This window comes from Myotis myotis, unplaced genomic scaffold, assembly GCF_014108235.1.
Source record: "Myotis myotis isolate mMyoMyo1 unplaced genomic scaffold, mMyoMyo1.p scaffold_m19_p_13, whole genome shotgun sequence".
Classification (NCBI taxonomy): Eukaryota; Metazoa; Chordata; class Mammalia; order Chiroptera; family Vespertilionidae; genus Myotis; species Myotis myotis.
In genome coordinates this window covers 46,174,328-46,189,425 of record NW_023416317.1, presented here as the reverse complement: position 1 = coordinate 46,189,425, position 15,098 = coordinate 46,174,328, and the positions used below count along the sequence as shown (strand labels likewise).

The 15,098-nt window shown below is 46.9% G+C and overlaps 1 protein-coding gene across 1 annotated transcript in view; it reads left to right on the top strand.

Annotated features, from left to right (window-relative positions):
• GLB1 (galactosidase beta 1) overlaps nucleotides 1-15,098 on the top strand; it is a 69,211-nt gene that overhangs the window by 10,797 nt on the left and 43,316 nt on the right. Inside the window, 4 exon segments of the mRNA XM_036332869.1 lie at nucleotides 6,594-6,763; nucleotides 9,228-9,378; nucleotides 9,947-10,007; nucleotides 12,601-12,695. Coding sequence (XP_036188762.1) covers nucleotides 6,594-6,763; nucleotides 9,228-9,378; nucleotides 9,947-10,007; nucleotides 12,601-12,695 — 477 coding nt within the window.

The window sequence follows — 15,098 nt, the reverse complement described above, 5'->3', positions numbered from 1 at the left end:
CAGTGGATAGAGCGTCGGCCTGCGGACTGAAAGGTCCCAGGTTTGATTCCGGTCAAGGGCATGTACCTGGGTTGCGGGCACATCCCCAGTGGGAGATGTGCAGGAGGCGGCTGATCGATGTTTCTCGCTCATCAATGTTTCTGACTCTCTATATCTCTCTCCCTTCCTCTCTGTAAAAAATCAATAAAATATATTAAAAAAAAAAATAAAGAATGCTGGCTCCTTCAGGCTGGATCCTCTCATATCCTTAAAGGTCATTTGGGAGCCATGAAGTGGATTTTCCCTGTTAACCTTGACCATGACAGTCACCAATTGGAAGCTGTCTCTTAGGTGATGCTGCTTCTGTAGCTCTCCATATCCATCCTCTCTGTCTGCTTTTCTATTTTTTTGTTTGTTTGTTTGCTAATCCTCACCCAAGGATATTTTTCCATTGATTTTTAGAGAGTGGAAGGGAGGAGCAAAGAGAGAGAGAGAGAAAAAAAACATCTATGTGAGAGAGAGACACATCAATTGATTGCCTCCTGCACATGCAATGCCGGAGATTGAGCCTGCAACCTAGATACGTGCCCTTGAGTGGGAATCAAACCTGTGACCCCTCAGTCCTCAGGATGACACTCTGTCCCCTGAGCCAAACTGGCTAGGGCTCTGTCTGCTTTTCTAAGCTTCAGTTTCAGAGACTTGTCACTGCTTCCCAGGTCCAAATAGCATGTTGTCATTTATATATCAGAACAGAGGGACAGCCCATGGAATGTCCTCACAGTCAAGGTCTCTGGGAGAAAGTGGAGCAGTCAGTAGGGCCCTGGGGCAAGAGAGAATGTGTACTTCTGTCCTGCCCACTTACAAACAAACTGCATTTGATCCTTTTTATTGATAGCTTTGAAAAGATTAGAACATTAGCCACAAATCAAATGCCAAAGGCTCTGTTGACTGTTCCTGGTAATCCTCTCTGCACCCACAGGGTAGGTGGCCACATCATCCACCAGGATCTGTTTTTCACTGGGGCTCACAGGTCATTTGAATGGGGTGTGACAAGGATGTCCTGTGAGTCTTTGTGGAGGGGACACGATACCTGCTATTTCAGGAGGAATTGTGGTCTTGCTTCTGATTCATCTTGAGTGGAGGGGGTGTCCAGTTCCAGGACCTCCACTCAGCCCTGTCCTTCGTAGTGGCTCTCACTCATGGTGAGGGCTCTGGGGGTTGTTAGGTAAAACCATCCCAAGGTGCACTCAGGACCAGTGAAATAGCCATCAGGTGGATCCTCTGACTTGTTGAGAAGGACTTGGCGCCAAGACTCCCTCTCTCCCCGGCCCAATAAGGGAGAGTGATGGCATTTCAGGTCCTCTGGTGTCAGTATCAGCTCAGACCATACCCAACAATCCTCAGAAGGTCTGGGGGTGCCACTTTCCTTAGGACTCAGGTACCCTAATTCCCACTGGGGAAGGATTGGGAACTATTGCGTATATAGTACTTGGAGTGGCATCGCAGGGCCCTCCCTGATGGGAATCCACCCAGCCCTTTGTTCAGTCAATTGGCTGTCAGAGCTGGCAACTGGGGGAAGATATGAATTTTCCATTGCAGGAGCTGATACCAGCCTTTGGCTCATGAGTTCTTGATTTGTTTTTTCTTGTTAGACACATCAAGCAACTCCCTCGCTGGTTGCCCAACCATCTCACCCTCTAGGAACGCTATGGTTTATGAGCAATTGCTTAAGATGGCTATTGGCCAGCACACCTGGTTGCCACTCTGGCCTTGCTGGTCATTGTTGTCATTATACCCACCTACTCCTGATGGTCAAATGGTCTCTCTTTGATTGTCAGATTCTCATAATCCCCAAACACTAGGGATCCCAGGGCCAAGGCAGCATCTTCTGTCACCCTTTTCCTACAGAGGACAACACGCTCATAGGCTTCTCAGAAATGCCAGGTTCCTCCTCCCTGGGCATTCCTCACTGAAGGGAGTGTCCTGGGGAAGTACAGTCAGATGGTGGCTGGTGAGCCATCTCATACCTTCCTCAGGATGCCAGCGCAGTCCTGGCATCTCCAGCTCATTTCCTGCAGGCCAGTATCAGGTCCAGGTTCTGGAGAACCATTCTAACAGCACGGGGGGCGGGGGGGAGGGGGCGGGGGGGGGTTAAGATGCTAATTCACATGTCATGGGAGAGTGCACCATGCCAGCAAACTTCCCTCTATCCAGCTTTCTATTCTGACCCCTCCAGATGCACTATCAGTGTCTCCATGATTAAGTCCTGAGCCTTACTTTTCTGGAAGGAGATGTGGGTCTCTAATTATTGTCATGGAAGCCTCTGGTGTTCACAGAATGCTCAGAGTGGATGGCTTACATGAGCCTGTCAGCCAATCTCTTTCTTCAAAGCTTTCAAGTCTGTTACAAAAGCCAGGCAACCTACAATGCTTACAATGACCAGTAACACACCCCATTCCAGGGGTAGAGCTAATGCAGATGCCACCCCTCCCCTTCTGCCTGTACCTCCTCCAAGTCCAGCACAGGTGAGGGCCTTAGTATTTGCATTGCCTCACCACCCGCTTAGCACCAGCTGCAGGGTCCTTGCTGCTGTTTGACATATATGAGACATCCAGGTACAGACTCACATCCTGAGCATCTGCTGTTTAGGCCACACCTTCATCTGGGTTCCTCTGGAAGCGTAACATGAAACAGGGGCTCCAGTGCAGATGGTCTGAGAAGTAACTCAAGAGCGCAGAAATGAGGGACAGGTGGAAAGAAGCAATGTGGTTCTCATTCTACGCAACAGCCATGATTCTGCCAAGATCATTTTTCAGAGTAATGAATAATCTAGCGATCTCCAAAGATGACAACTGAATTTTCCCCACTCTGTATATTGTTATAAACTTCATCGCTGTTAATATCCATGCAATCTTTTTTTTCTTTCCTGTTGATATGTCCCTTAAGTCTCTCTCTCAAAAAAAAAAAAATAATAATACTCAAATTTTTCCACCTGGGGGCAGTGGAGCCTCTACAATTCAGCCCCTGTGTCCTACACCTACACCTAACCAAGCCCCTGGTCCTATGGGTTCTCCCTGCTGTCCACTGCCCACCCCCGTCACCACCATGATCCAGGTCTCTGCTTCCTGTTTTGCCACTTCCATAAAAGGCCAGTGTCCTGAATATTTGAAAGCACACATTGGATCCTACCATTCTTCTGTTTAAATTGCTCTCCATAGCTCTTGACATAAAGTCCAGGCCCTTGAACTTGAAGTTCAGGGTTCATTCCATCTGGCCCCTGCCCATCTCTGTTTCAGCAGCTGTCATGCTCCATCTGTACTGATGCCTGCAGCTCCTTCCCTTCCTTGTAGCCTGTCCTCTCCGCCAGTCTCACACACACAGTTTCCTCTGCCTACATCACCTTTCCCTGTGGTCAACTCTACTTCGTTCTAGGGTTTCATTTAGGCCAGTAGTTCTCTCTCTCTTTCTTTTTTTAAATATATATTTTTATTGATTCAGAGAGGACGGGAGAGGGGGAGAGAGATAGAAACATCAATGATGAGAGAATTACTGATTGGCCGCCTCCTGCACACCCCCCACTGGGGATCGCCTGCAAGCCAGGCATGTGCCCTGACTGGGAATCAAACCTGGGACCCTTTAGTCCGCAGGCTGATGCTCTATCCACTGAGCCAAACCAGATAGGGCCAGTAGTTCTCTCTTTAAAAAAAAAAAATTTTTTTTTATTGATCTCAGAGAGGAAGAGAGAAGGAGAGATAGAAACATCAATGATGAGAATCTTTGATTGGCTGCCTCCTGCATGCCCCCTTCTGGGGATGGAGCCCACAACCCAGCCATGTGCCCTGACCAAGAACAGTGGCCTCCTTGTTCATAGGTTGACACTCAATTATTGGGCTACACCGGCCGGCAGGCCAGTAGTTCTCAACTCTGCTGCACATTACATCCTCTGGGGCAGTTTTAAGAAATACCAGTGCCTGGGCTCCACCTAAGATCAATTAAAATCTGAATGCCTGGAGAGTGAGGCCTGACTTTGCTATTTTAAAAACTTTGCAGGTGATTCTGACGTGTGGCCAAGGTTGAGAACCACAGTTTGGGGTGTCCCTTCCTCTGGGAAACTTTCCCTTGCCACTCCCTGCCCCCCACCCCCATGCCTGGGTTACATGTCATTGAGTACTGCTGTAACATTCTGCTCAAATCCCTTTTTATCCCCAGCTTTATTGAAATATAACTGATGGATAGCATTGTGTAAGTTTAAGGTGCACAACGTGATGGTCTTATCTTTATCATCTAGGCCTCACTAGGTTAACCCTTGGGTTTCTTCCTTGTTAGAGGGAAGCATGTGGGCTGTGGTCACATTTGTGTGGTCTGTGCTTACTCAGCACACAGTAGGGACTTGGTAATATTTCTAAACAGATGGTAGGGAGCTATTTGGGCTGGATTTTGAGGTTTTAAATACAGGATGAGGTTCCACTGTGTGGGATGAACGCCAGATTCTATCATCCGCCAACATAATTTCTCGCCAACTCCTGCCTGGCTTTTCTGGATCCCTTCTCCTAGACATGTGGACTTCAAACAACCCTTTCCTTTTCCCCCATTCTGCCAAAGTTGCTTACTTCCTTCAGGCTTGTTTGTTCAACGAATATTCCCAACTCCTAGGCCACCCTTGAACTCACAGAACTTGTGAGAAATCCTTATTTGACACTGACATATACATGCACTGAAAAGGTTTTCAAAATTGGGGCATCTGGCCTTAGCTGGTTTGGCTTAAGGGATAGAGCATCAGCTTGTGGACTGAAGGGTCCAGGGTTTGATTCCAGTCAAGGGCACATGCCTGGGTTGCAGGCTCGGTCCCCAGTGGGGGGGGCCTGCAGGAGGCAGCCAATCAGTGATTCCCTCTCATCTTTGATGTTTCTATCTGTCTCCCTTCCTCTCTGAAATCAATAAAAATATCTTTTTAAAAAATCGGTATATGAAATTATTTTTGTATTTTGTGAGTTTGAGTATCTTGCCTTTGAATGGAAATTAAAGCCTTGGTTTACTAGAAGAATAAATTGTCATTAAAATGATTATGTTATGATTATTTATGTGTCCTTATTTTTGGGGTAGCTTTATTGAGATATAATTCACATACAGTAAAGCTTCCCATTTGTCTCAAAGCAATCTACTTGGGGTGTTTTCACTTACAGTCACAGTGTTCCATGCCCTTGTTGGACTTCAGACCATGTTGGATCTGGAACACGTGCTGTCACCCTTGCTTCAGATATGACGTCAAGGCCCTCTCCCCCCAAAAGCTCTTACTGACTGTGATGCTGCCATGAAAAAAAAGCTTTAAAAAAAATTCATGCCAAAACTGGTTTGGCTCAGTGGATAGAGCGTCGGCCTGTGGACTGAAAGGTCCCAGGTTTGATTCCGGTCAAGGGCATGTACCTGGGTTGCTGGCACATCCCCAGTAGGGGATGTGCAGGAGGCAGCTGATCGATGTTTCTCTCTCATCGATGTTTCTAACTCTCTATCTCTCTCCCTTTCTCTCTGTAAAAAATCAGTAAAATATATTTTAAAAAAAAATTCATATTGTGACCTATGAAAGCCTAAAAATGCACAAGGAATCCTACCAACTTTTCTTGAAGACCTAGTCCTGGTGGCACCTGTGGCCTGTTGCTACCTTTTTCACCCACCAGGGGACAGTATTTCCCTCTGCCTGTTGGCTTCTCCTTTGAGACCTTCCCTTTCAAATCCTAGCATTTCTAGTTTCTGAAGTCATGCCAAGTGTTCCTCAAAATTTGATTTGACTGCTAGAAATACATGTTACATTGCAACCACATAGAGACCTACGTGCATATGCAATTCTATATATATATATATGTATAATAAAAGTTCCATAAAATAATACTTGTTTTTACTACGTGCAATACACTCTGTTTTCTAGTCTCTCTTATTAGCAAAAGGTACCCATCATTACCCAAGCTGAGTGCATGACTTACAAACTGGGTCGCAGCCCACAATGTGAGAAATACTGCGTTAGAGTTCACTTAGTCTGACATCCTGCATGTTTTTGGATGAAAGGAGGCAGTAGAGAGGGACCTGCCCAGGTTCCACGCAGGTGGAACTTAGAGCAACACCTAGGATGAGGCTTCAGGACTTCTAATCTGTTGCTTTCAGCCCAGTAATATTACTATTGAGGTATATCCAGTGCTCCGGCAGGTCATAGCCATAGGGAGGGAGGGATGTGTGTGTGTGTGTGTGTGTGTGTGTGTGTGTCTGTGTGTTGTATTCCGGGCCTACTGGGCTTTGCTACACCAAGAGAAGAATCACCGCCAGCAGGGTTTTCCCTTTGGAGATAGAACTCCTGCCTCTCAGCCACCGACTGTCAGATCGGTGCTGGACTCTGGAAGGTGAGCCCTGTGGAATCCTGCACGTGGGTCCTGCTTGGTGATTCTGTTACCTGAGTGCCTACCTGGCTTAGCTGTGGTTTGTTCTGTAGCCCAGAAACCAAACATTCCCTCCATCAACACATTATGCAAATTGAATAGGCAGGGAGTCACCTGCCACGCTCAAAGTGTCTACCCCCAAAATGCTGAAGGTGCAGGCTCTCACGTGGTCTCACCCTTGCCCTGTAGAATGCCTCCCAGAAGACGTTCGAGATCGACTACAACCACAACTGCTTCCGCAAGGATGGCCAGCCGTTCCGCTACATCTCGGGCAGCATCCACTACTTCCGTGTGCCCCGCTTCTACTGGCAGGACCGGCTGTTGAAGATGAAGATGGCTGGGCTGAACGCCATCCAGATGTAAGTAGAAGGGCACTGGGCCCTCACCTGCGCCCGGGCAGCCACACCTGGAGAGAGGGTTCAGCTGCGTTTCTCAGCGCAGCTGTTTCATTGCTCAGGATGGGAAATAGTGTTGTCCGGTGTTCTGGGAGGCGCTTCTCGGGGTAATTCATCACCTCTTCCAATCTTGAACATCATCGCTAGAAATCATACCAGTATCAGCTTAAAAAGGCAAAGGGAAGTGTCGATGATTGAGCGTTCACCATGTGCAGGGCACTTGACATGAATGATTCCATTTCTTCAAGGTCTTACCATTCCCATGTACAGCTGGTGACACTGAAATTTGCCCAGGCACAAGTTTTTGGCCAGAGATCCATCTAGGATTTGAAGATAAGGGTGTTTGTAAGTAGTTATAACGTCTCTCAGCTCTTAGGGGAATATTCCTTGTTAGGTAGATTCCGGAAACCCAGTCTGTTTTCAGGGTTCTTCTGAGTTCATGCTATCGCCTGGGGTTATAGAATTACCCCAGGAGCTATCTCTCCTCATCTCTTTTCATGCTGTTGCAAGGTGACTAATTGGGAAGAACTGGGGTGGCTGGCCACTCTGGTTTTTGCACTGCTGATGTGAATTGCCGATAACTTTGCAAAACTAAAGGGTGAGAAAAACCCAGAGGCAGATTCCCGGGACAGATAATTTAGGGGGAACCCCACTTGTTTTTCTGGTTGTAAGGCCACTGGGGTCTGTCTGTAGTTTCAAGCCTGTGTTCAAGGGGACCAAGACTCTCTGTTCCAGGGGACCCTGAAAGCTTAGGATGGTGGAAAAAGGACACAGCCAGCCCAGCCCATGTGGCTCAGTGGTAGAGCATCGACCTATGAACCAGGAGGCCACGCTTCAATTCCGGGTCTGGACACGTGCCTCGTTTGTGAGCTCGATCCCCAGTAGGGTGCATGCAAGAGGCAGCCAATCAATGATCCTCTCTCATCATTGATGTTTTGATCTCTCTCTCCCTCTCCCTTCCTCTCTAAAATCAATAACAATATTAAAGATTTAAAAAGAAGGACACAGCCAGTGTCATCAGAGAGACCTCTGTGGTGTCCATGGGTGGCTTCGTATTTAAATTTATATTCCATGCTGTAGGCAGTCAGGGATGCCGGTAGGGACTTTTGTCATTTTTATCTCCTGCGTCGTGTTCCTGACAAAGTCTTCCGTCAGGAGGACAAAGGGGTTGAAGCTTTTCTCATTTTTATTAAAAAGTACTTTTCAAAAAATACGTGTAGTCATGCATGATGACGTTTCAAAGACAAACCTCCTGTAGGATAGCGGTCCCATAAGATATAACTATACAATTTCTGTCACCCACGGCCGTCATAGCCATTGCAACATTGAAGTGCAGCACATTCCTCGTGTGTTTGTGGTTATGCTGGTGTGAATATACCTGTTGTGCTGCCAGTCAGAAGTGTAGCACATACAATTACTAGTATGTACAGTACCTAATGCTTGATAGCGATAGCAAGTGACCATGTTACTGGTTAATGTATTTACTACACTATACTTTTTAGTGTTATCTTAGGGTGTACTATTTCTACTTTATAAAAAAAAAAGTTTGCTGTAAAACAGTATGCCATGTTACTCCAGCCTCAGCCTCATCCATCTCGTGTTTACAGTGTCTCTATCTTTTTTTAAAAAAATATGTTTTTATTGATTTCAGAGAGGAAGGGAGAGGGGGAGAGAGAGAGAGAGAGAGAGAGACATCGATGATGAGAGAGAATTGTTGATCAGCTGCCTCCTGCATGCCCCCTACTGAGGATCGAGCCCCAAACCCCGGCATGCGCCCTTGATCAGATTCGAACCCAGGACTCTTCAGTCCTAGGCCGACATTCTATCCACTGATCCAAACTGGCTAGGGCTACCGTGTCTCTTGATTGCTTCATGTTCTCTCCTGCTTGATTTAATGACACGTGGTTTTGCTGTACTAGGAGCAGTAGGCTAGACCATCCAGGTTTATAAGTGCACTCTATGATGTTTGCATAACGACAAAATGGCCTAATGACACATTTCTCAGAACCTATCCCCATCATTAAGTGGCTCTGACTATATATGTATGTATGTATGTATGTATGTATGTATATGTATATATTATTACTTTAGCACAGATATTTTCATTTTTCCTAAGCTTTTCACAGGTATATGTAACTTTTACATATCAATAATTCGTGTTCATATAATTCTGTATCTTTCCTAAAGTCAAACAGTAAATAGGAATGGACACTCTTTGTGGGTCATAAACTTGAAAGTGTCCCCCCACACACACACGTTTGATTCGCTTGGGTAGCCGCTGTGAAAACTCGAAACAAGGCCTGTTTCCCGAGAGGCTGCCTCAGGGAGAGGCCTGTGCGTCCTGCAAGTTGATAGCTCTGCAGAAATTCACGCAGGACATCTGGGTTTCTGAGCCGTTTCCAGGAAGGGGCTGTGTGTGTCTTGGCAGCTACGTGCCCTGGAACTTCCACGAGCCCCAGCCAGGACAGTACCAGTTTTCCGAGGAGCATGACGTGGAGCATTTTATTCAGCTGGCGCACGAGCTGGGGCTGCTGGTTATCCTGAGGCCTGGACCCTACATCTGTGCGGAGTGGGAGATGGTGAGTGTGGCGAGGCTGGGCTCTGCCTGCCTGCTGTGTGTGACCCGGGTGGGCTGGCAGGCAGGGAGCCAGGGGAAAGGGAGTTCAAGCAGTTTAAGTAAGTCTCTAGTTCCAGACAACATGGAGCCCGTGACTGTAGCCACACAGGTGTCTTTTCCCTTAGGAGATGCCTAAGCAGAGGGGAACAGGTAAGGGTCAGAGGGGTGGGTCCTCCTCTTGGTGGTCACCCACATAGCTCAGTTTCCTCATCTGAAAAAAAGCAGGTAATGGTGGGGGCTCTGTCTACCCCACAGGCTAGCTGGGAAGCTAAGTGGAGTTAATCTATAGCTAAGGCTTTGATTCTCCAACCATTTGTATTCATAAAGAGTGATCTTATTTTTGCCACGTTACAATTTCTACGTTCCCTGGAAGTTTCCAGATTAGAAAGCCCAACTCAAAATACCCCTTCTCCATGGGACCTTTCTTCCCTCACTGCTAGCAGTAATTTCTATCTCCCCTGGGTGCCTTTCACGAAATGGACCTGACATTGGCTTATTTATTTATTTATTTTTTTGCTTTCCTACCCTAGGGAGGATTACCTGCGTGGCTCTTAGAGAAGGAAAATATTGTTCTTCGTTCGTCTGATCCAGGTAAGTTGTGGCAGATGCCTTGAGAGAACTTATGAACGCATAGACAACTTATATCATGAGAATCAGGTATTTTGAAGGCTGGAGGACTTCTGTGCAGACACTTCTGAAAGTTTAGTGAAAGTGTTTATCGTTATCCACTGCAGAATGCCAGGCACTGCACGTGTAGGAAATAGGCTTTCTTGAACTTGACCAGATCTTGCTGACAAACTGATAACTCTTTGAATTGGCAATGGGCCCTGTTTGCGGTTGACCGAGTGACTTCAATGCTTTCCCCTCCTGCATTCTATTGCAGGGCCGGGGGTAGCATCTAGCTTCTAGCTAATCCCCATGGCAGGCGCAGTAGCTGGAAAGGTGTCACTGGATTCCTCGGTAGCTAAGATGCTTTCTATCCCTTTATCTCCGTTCGCAGATGTAAATGATAGGTCTTTGTTCTTGACTTTTTAAACCACTAGATATCATTTTAGCTGTAAGCCCTGATTCACTGCATTTCTATCTTCTGACGACTTCAGTTTCTCTTGGTGGTGGCGGTGGTGGTGGTGAAGGTGGTCATAAAAGCAGCTAACACGGATTAAGTTTACTGTGGAAAAGGCCAGTGCGTGATGCTGTGGGCATATTTCCTTCTGAGTGTATTCCCCTCACATTTTGCACCCTTAGTATATGATTAGTGTTTTCGTATGTATTATCTCATGTAATCCGGCAACATGGCCAGCAACTTTATATTATCCCCATCAGACAAGGTAAATATAAAGGGTGTCCCAAAATTCACGCAAGAAGCAATTTTGATAGAAAACGGGTTTATAATTAAAAATTGTAAATTTTTTATTGATTCATAAAGTACACAATATAGGGTTATGTATGGAATAGCATATCGGGTAAATGGCATCCACGGCTTTGCTGGCACATACGCACTCTTTTGTTGAAATTTTCCATGACCGTTTTGCATAAATGTGGCTGAATTTTGATAAGGCTCATTTTCATCCTGATGGCTTGGTTAATCGACAAAATTGTCACATTTGGGGTTCAGAAAATCCACAAGTGATTGTTGAGAAACAAATGCATCATACTATGCTGCGGTAAAAAAGAAGGAACTCTTGCCTTTTGCAACAGCATGGATGGAACTGGAGAGCATTATGCTAAGTGAAATACGCCAGTCAGAGAAAGATAAATACCACATGATCTCACTCATTTGTGGATTATAGAGAACAACATAGACTGGTAAACAGGGACAGATCCAAAGACAGAGAAACAGCAATCAGACTATCAATCCCCAGAGGGAAAGTAGGGGTAAGGGGAAGAGATCAACCGAAGGACTTGTATGCATGCATATAAGCATAACCAATGGACATAAGACACTGGGGGGTAGGGGAGGCCAGGGGATTGTCAAGAGCGGGGGGGAAAAGAAAAAGGAGACATATGTAATACTCTTTGTAATACTTTAAGCAATAAAAAAAAAAATCATAATAAAAAAAAGAAAAGAAACAAATGCATCCACAACGTGTCACTGTTTGGTGCGGATTTTGGGCTGGAGGCATCATCGGACCATTCTTCTTCGAAAATGGGGCTGCTCAGGCAATAACAATTAATGGTGCTCGCTATCGCGACATGATAATCCAGCTTTTTGTGCCTAAATTGCAAGATATGGATGTGGACAACATGTGGTTTCAACAAGATGGTGCCACATACCATACAGCCCAAGAAACAATTCAATTACTGCGTGAGTCATTTCCTGGTCGTTTAATTTCCCGTTTTGGTGATCAGAATTGGCCGTCCAGATTATGCGTATGTGCCAGCAAAGCCGTGGAGGCCATTTACCCGATATGCTATTCCATACATAACCCTATACTGTATATATTCTATGAATCAATAAAAAATTTACAATTTTTAATTATAAGCTTGTGTTTTCTATCAAAATTACTTCTTGCGTGAATTTTGGGACACCCTTTTTAATTCATTGGAGCTTAATTGTACAAAGAAAAAAAAAACCTGTGACAGAGGAGGAGACACCATTCAGCCACTCTTTTCTTTTTTGTTGTTGATCCTCACCAGAAGATATTTTTTCCATTTATTTTTAGAGAGAATGGGAGAGGGGAGAAGGTGAGAGGGGGTGAGAGAGAGACAGAGACAGAGAGAGAGTAAAGAGAGAATTATCGATGTGAGAAAGACACGTCGATTGGTAGCCTCCTGCAAGCACCCCAACCGGGGCCAGGGATCAAACCTGCAACCCAGGTATGTGCCCTTGACTCTCCAATCTGCAGAGCAACACTCTAACCACTGAGCAACACCAGCCAGGGCTTAGTCACTCTTTTCTCCACTTAACACACATTGGCAGGATGCCTCCAGGCTTTCTGTCCTAGCTACAGTGGCAGATACCAGGCATACTGGTCCTTGTCCACTGGGAACTCAGCTGAGGAGATGGCTCCTTGCAAGACAACTTTCATCTGACTCTTGGGGCATGTCGCTGCCCCGTTTCAGAAGGTAGTTGTTGAATCCAGCATATTCTGATCTCTACTGGCAGCCCCAGAGTAATAAGGCTGTGTTGTGTCTATTTGTACTAAAAGGTGCATGATGGTGTTAAACCTGTCTTGTGTTCCAGACTACCTGGCAGCTGTGGACACGTGGTTGGGAGTCATTCTGCCCAAGATGAAGCCTCTTCTCTATCAGAATGGAGGGCCGATTATAACGGTGCAGGTAACCATGGAGATGAGCATGGGCTGGCGGGACACGAAGGCTTCCATCCAGTCACAGTATTTATAGGAGGGATGCAGGCCTGAGCTTCATAAGTCTGTTTCTCTGAGAGGCAATGCCATAGATGGTGCTTTGATTTAAATTGCATTTGGGGGAGGTATTACCTTTTTTGAATGCCTGCTATGTACCAGACTCTGTCCTGGATGTCCTGCCAATGCTATTCAATTATTCTAGCCACCGTCTCTTTTATTTTTTTTAATATGTTTTTATTGATTTCAGAAAGGAAGGGAGAGGGAGAAAGAGATAGAAACATCAATGATGAGAGAGAATCATTGACTGGCTGCCTCCTGCATGCCCCCTCCTGTGATCGAGCCCACAACCTGAGCATGTGCCCTTAACCGAAATTGAATCCGGGACCCTTCAGTCTGCAGGCTGACACTCTATCTGAGCCAAACCGGCTAGGTCAACTGTCTCTTTTAAGTGAAGACTTTCAAAGAGATTAAGTGACCTGGCCAACACCACCCCGCTAGCGCCTCCATTTGTGAAGCATTTGAGGAAGTTTAGTGACCTTCATCCCTGCCCAGGTGTATCTCTAGTCTCTCCCACTCCCCATACCTCTGCCTGGCCGTCAGGAGGTCACATCCGGCGTGTATTCACACCTCACGCCTCCCCAGTGGTTCTGGAATCTAATAGAAGCGGTTGGGCTAGATAAGAAAGAAGCTGGTGACAGTGCCCTTGGCGGTCCCGGATCTGTCTCTTGCTTCAACAGTGTTTGGATGCCCCAGACCCAGGGACACCCCTTCTTCCAGCCTCCGGCCACTCTCCAGCATCTTAGCCAGTCACCACCTTCAGAACCACCTCTGAGACCAGCCAACACCTCGGTCGTTTGCTACCTTATCTCCTTATTGCCAAACAACCATGAGCTCCCAGATTCGTCAGAATTATTCCACCAAGGTGGAGGCTGCGATCAACGCCTGGCCAGCCTGCATCTGCGGGCCTCCGCACCTGCCTCTCTCTGGGCTTCTAGTTCCACTGCTAGGATGTGGCCCTCCAGGGCGTGGGCCACTTCTTCCGAGAGTTGGAGAAGAAGCGAGAGGGCTCCCAGCGCCTCCTGAAGACGCAAAACCAGCGCGGGGGCCGCATTCTCTTCCTGGATGCACTGAAAGCTTCCCAAGATGAGTAGGCAAAACTCAAGATGCCATGGAAGCAGCCCTGGCCTGGAGAGGAACCTAAACCAGGCCCCTGTGGAGCTGCAGGCCCTGGGTTCCACCCGCACAGACCCTCATCTCCGTGACTTCCTGGAGAACCACTTCCGGGGTGAGGAGGTGAAACTCATCAAGAAGATGGGCGACAGCTGACTCACCTCCGCAGGCTGGCCGGCCCCCAGGCTGGGCTGGGCGAGCATCTCTTCCAGAGACTCACCCTCAATCATGACTAGGAGCCTTCGGAGCCCAGAGGCCTTTGAGGGGCTCCTCTGCATTCCCCTGGTGTCCGCCTGACTTTTGCCCCTCCCTGAAATACTAGCCATTCTTTTTTGTTTTCCTTTAAAAATATATATATTATTGATATCAGAGAGGAAGGGAGAGAGAGAGAGAATGATAGAAACATCAATGATGAGAGAGAATCATTGATTGCCTGCCTCCTGCACACCCCACACTGAGGATCAAGCCTGCAACATGGGCATCTGCCCTAAACTCGAATTGAACCATGACCTCCTGGTTCATAGGTCGATGCTCAACCACTGAGCCACGCCCTACTAGCCAGTCTTTGAACCGCCCTGAAGCTCTCTCCCATGCATTGGACCAAATGGAAACAATAAAGCTTTTTGCAGCATAAAAGGAAGGAGGGAGGGAGGGAGGGAGGGAGGGAAGGATGGAAGGAAGAAAAGGAAGGAAGGAAGAAAGAAAGGAAGGAAGGGAGGGAGGGAGGAAGGGAGGGAAAGAAGGAAGGAAGGGAGGGAGGGAGGGAGAGGAAGGAAGGAAGGAAGGAAGGGGCTAGCCTCAGTAGCCAGGGTTTCACTGTGGAAGTTTCTATGAAAGCTGATTTCTATCTCTGCCTTAATTGAGGCCAAGGGCCGTAGGGATGATTCACTCAGTTCACAAAGCTGGCACTTTCTCTCGGTGCCCCGAGAGTCTGAAGAGGCCACCAAGGAGCTGTGTCTGCAGGCGGGACAAAATGATTCCTACCAGAGGACTCAGATCCCTGCCTGCAGGTGGTTAGGGCCCTCAACACTATTGTCTGACAGCTGCAGGAAGCCCAGCCTGGACCTTGACTCATCCTTATGATTCAGCCATAGGTGCAGATACTCTCTAAACCTCACCATCTGAACTGGATTCATATGTGGATGTTTATCGCAGTTTGTACTAAGACCACACCTAAAATAAGGAAAGCCACAAACACCTATTA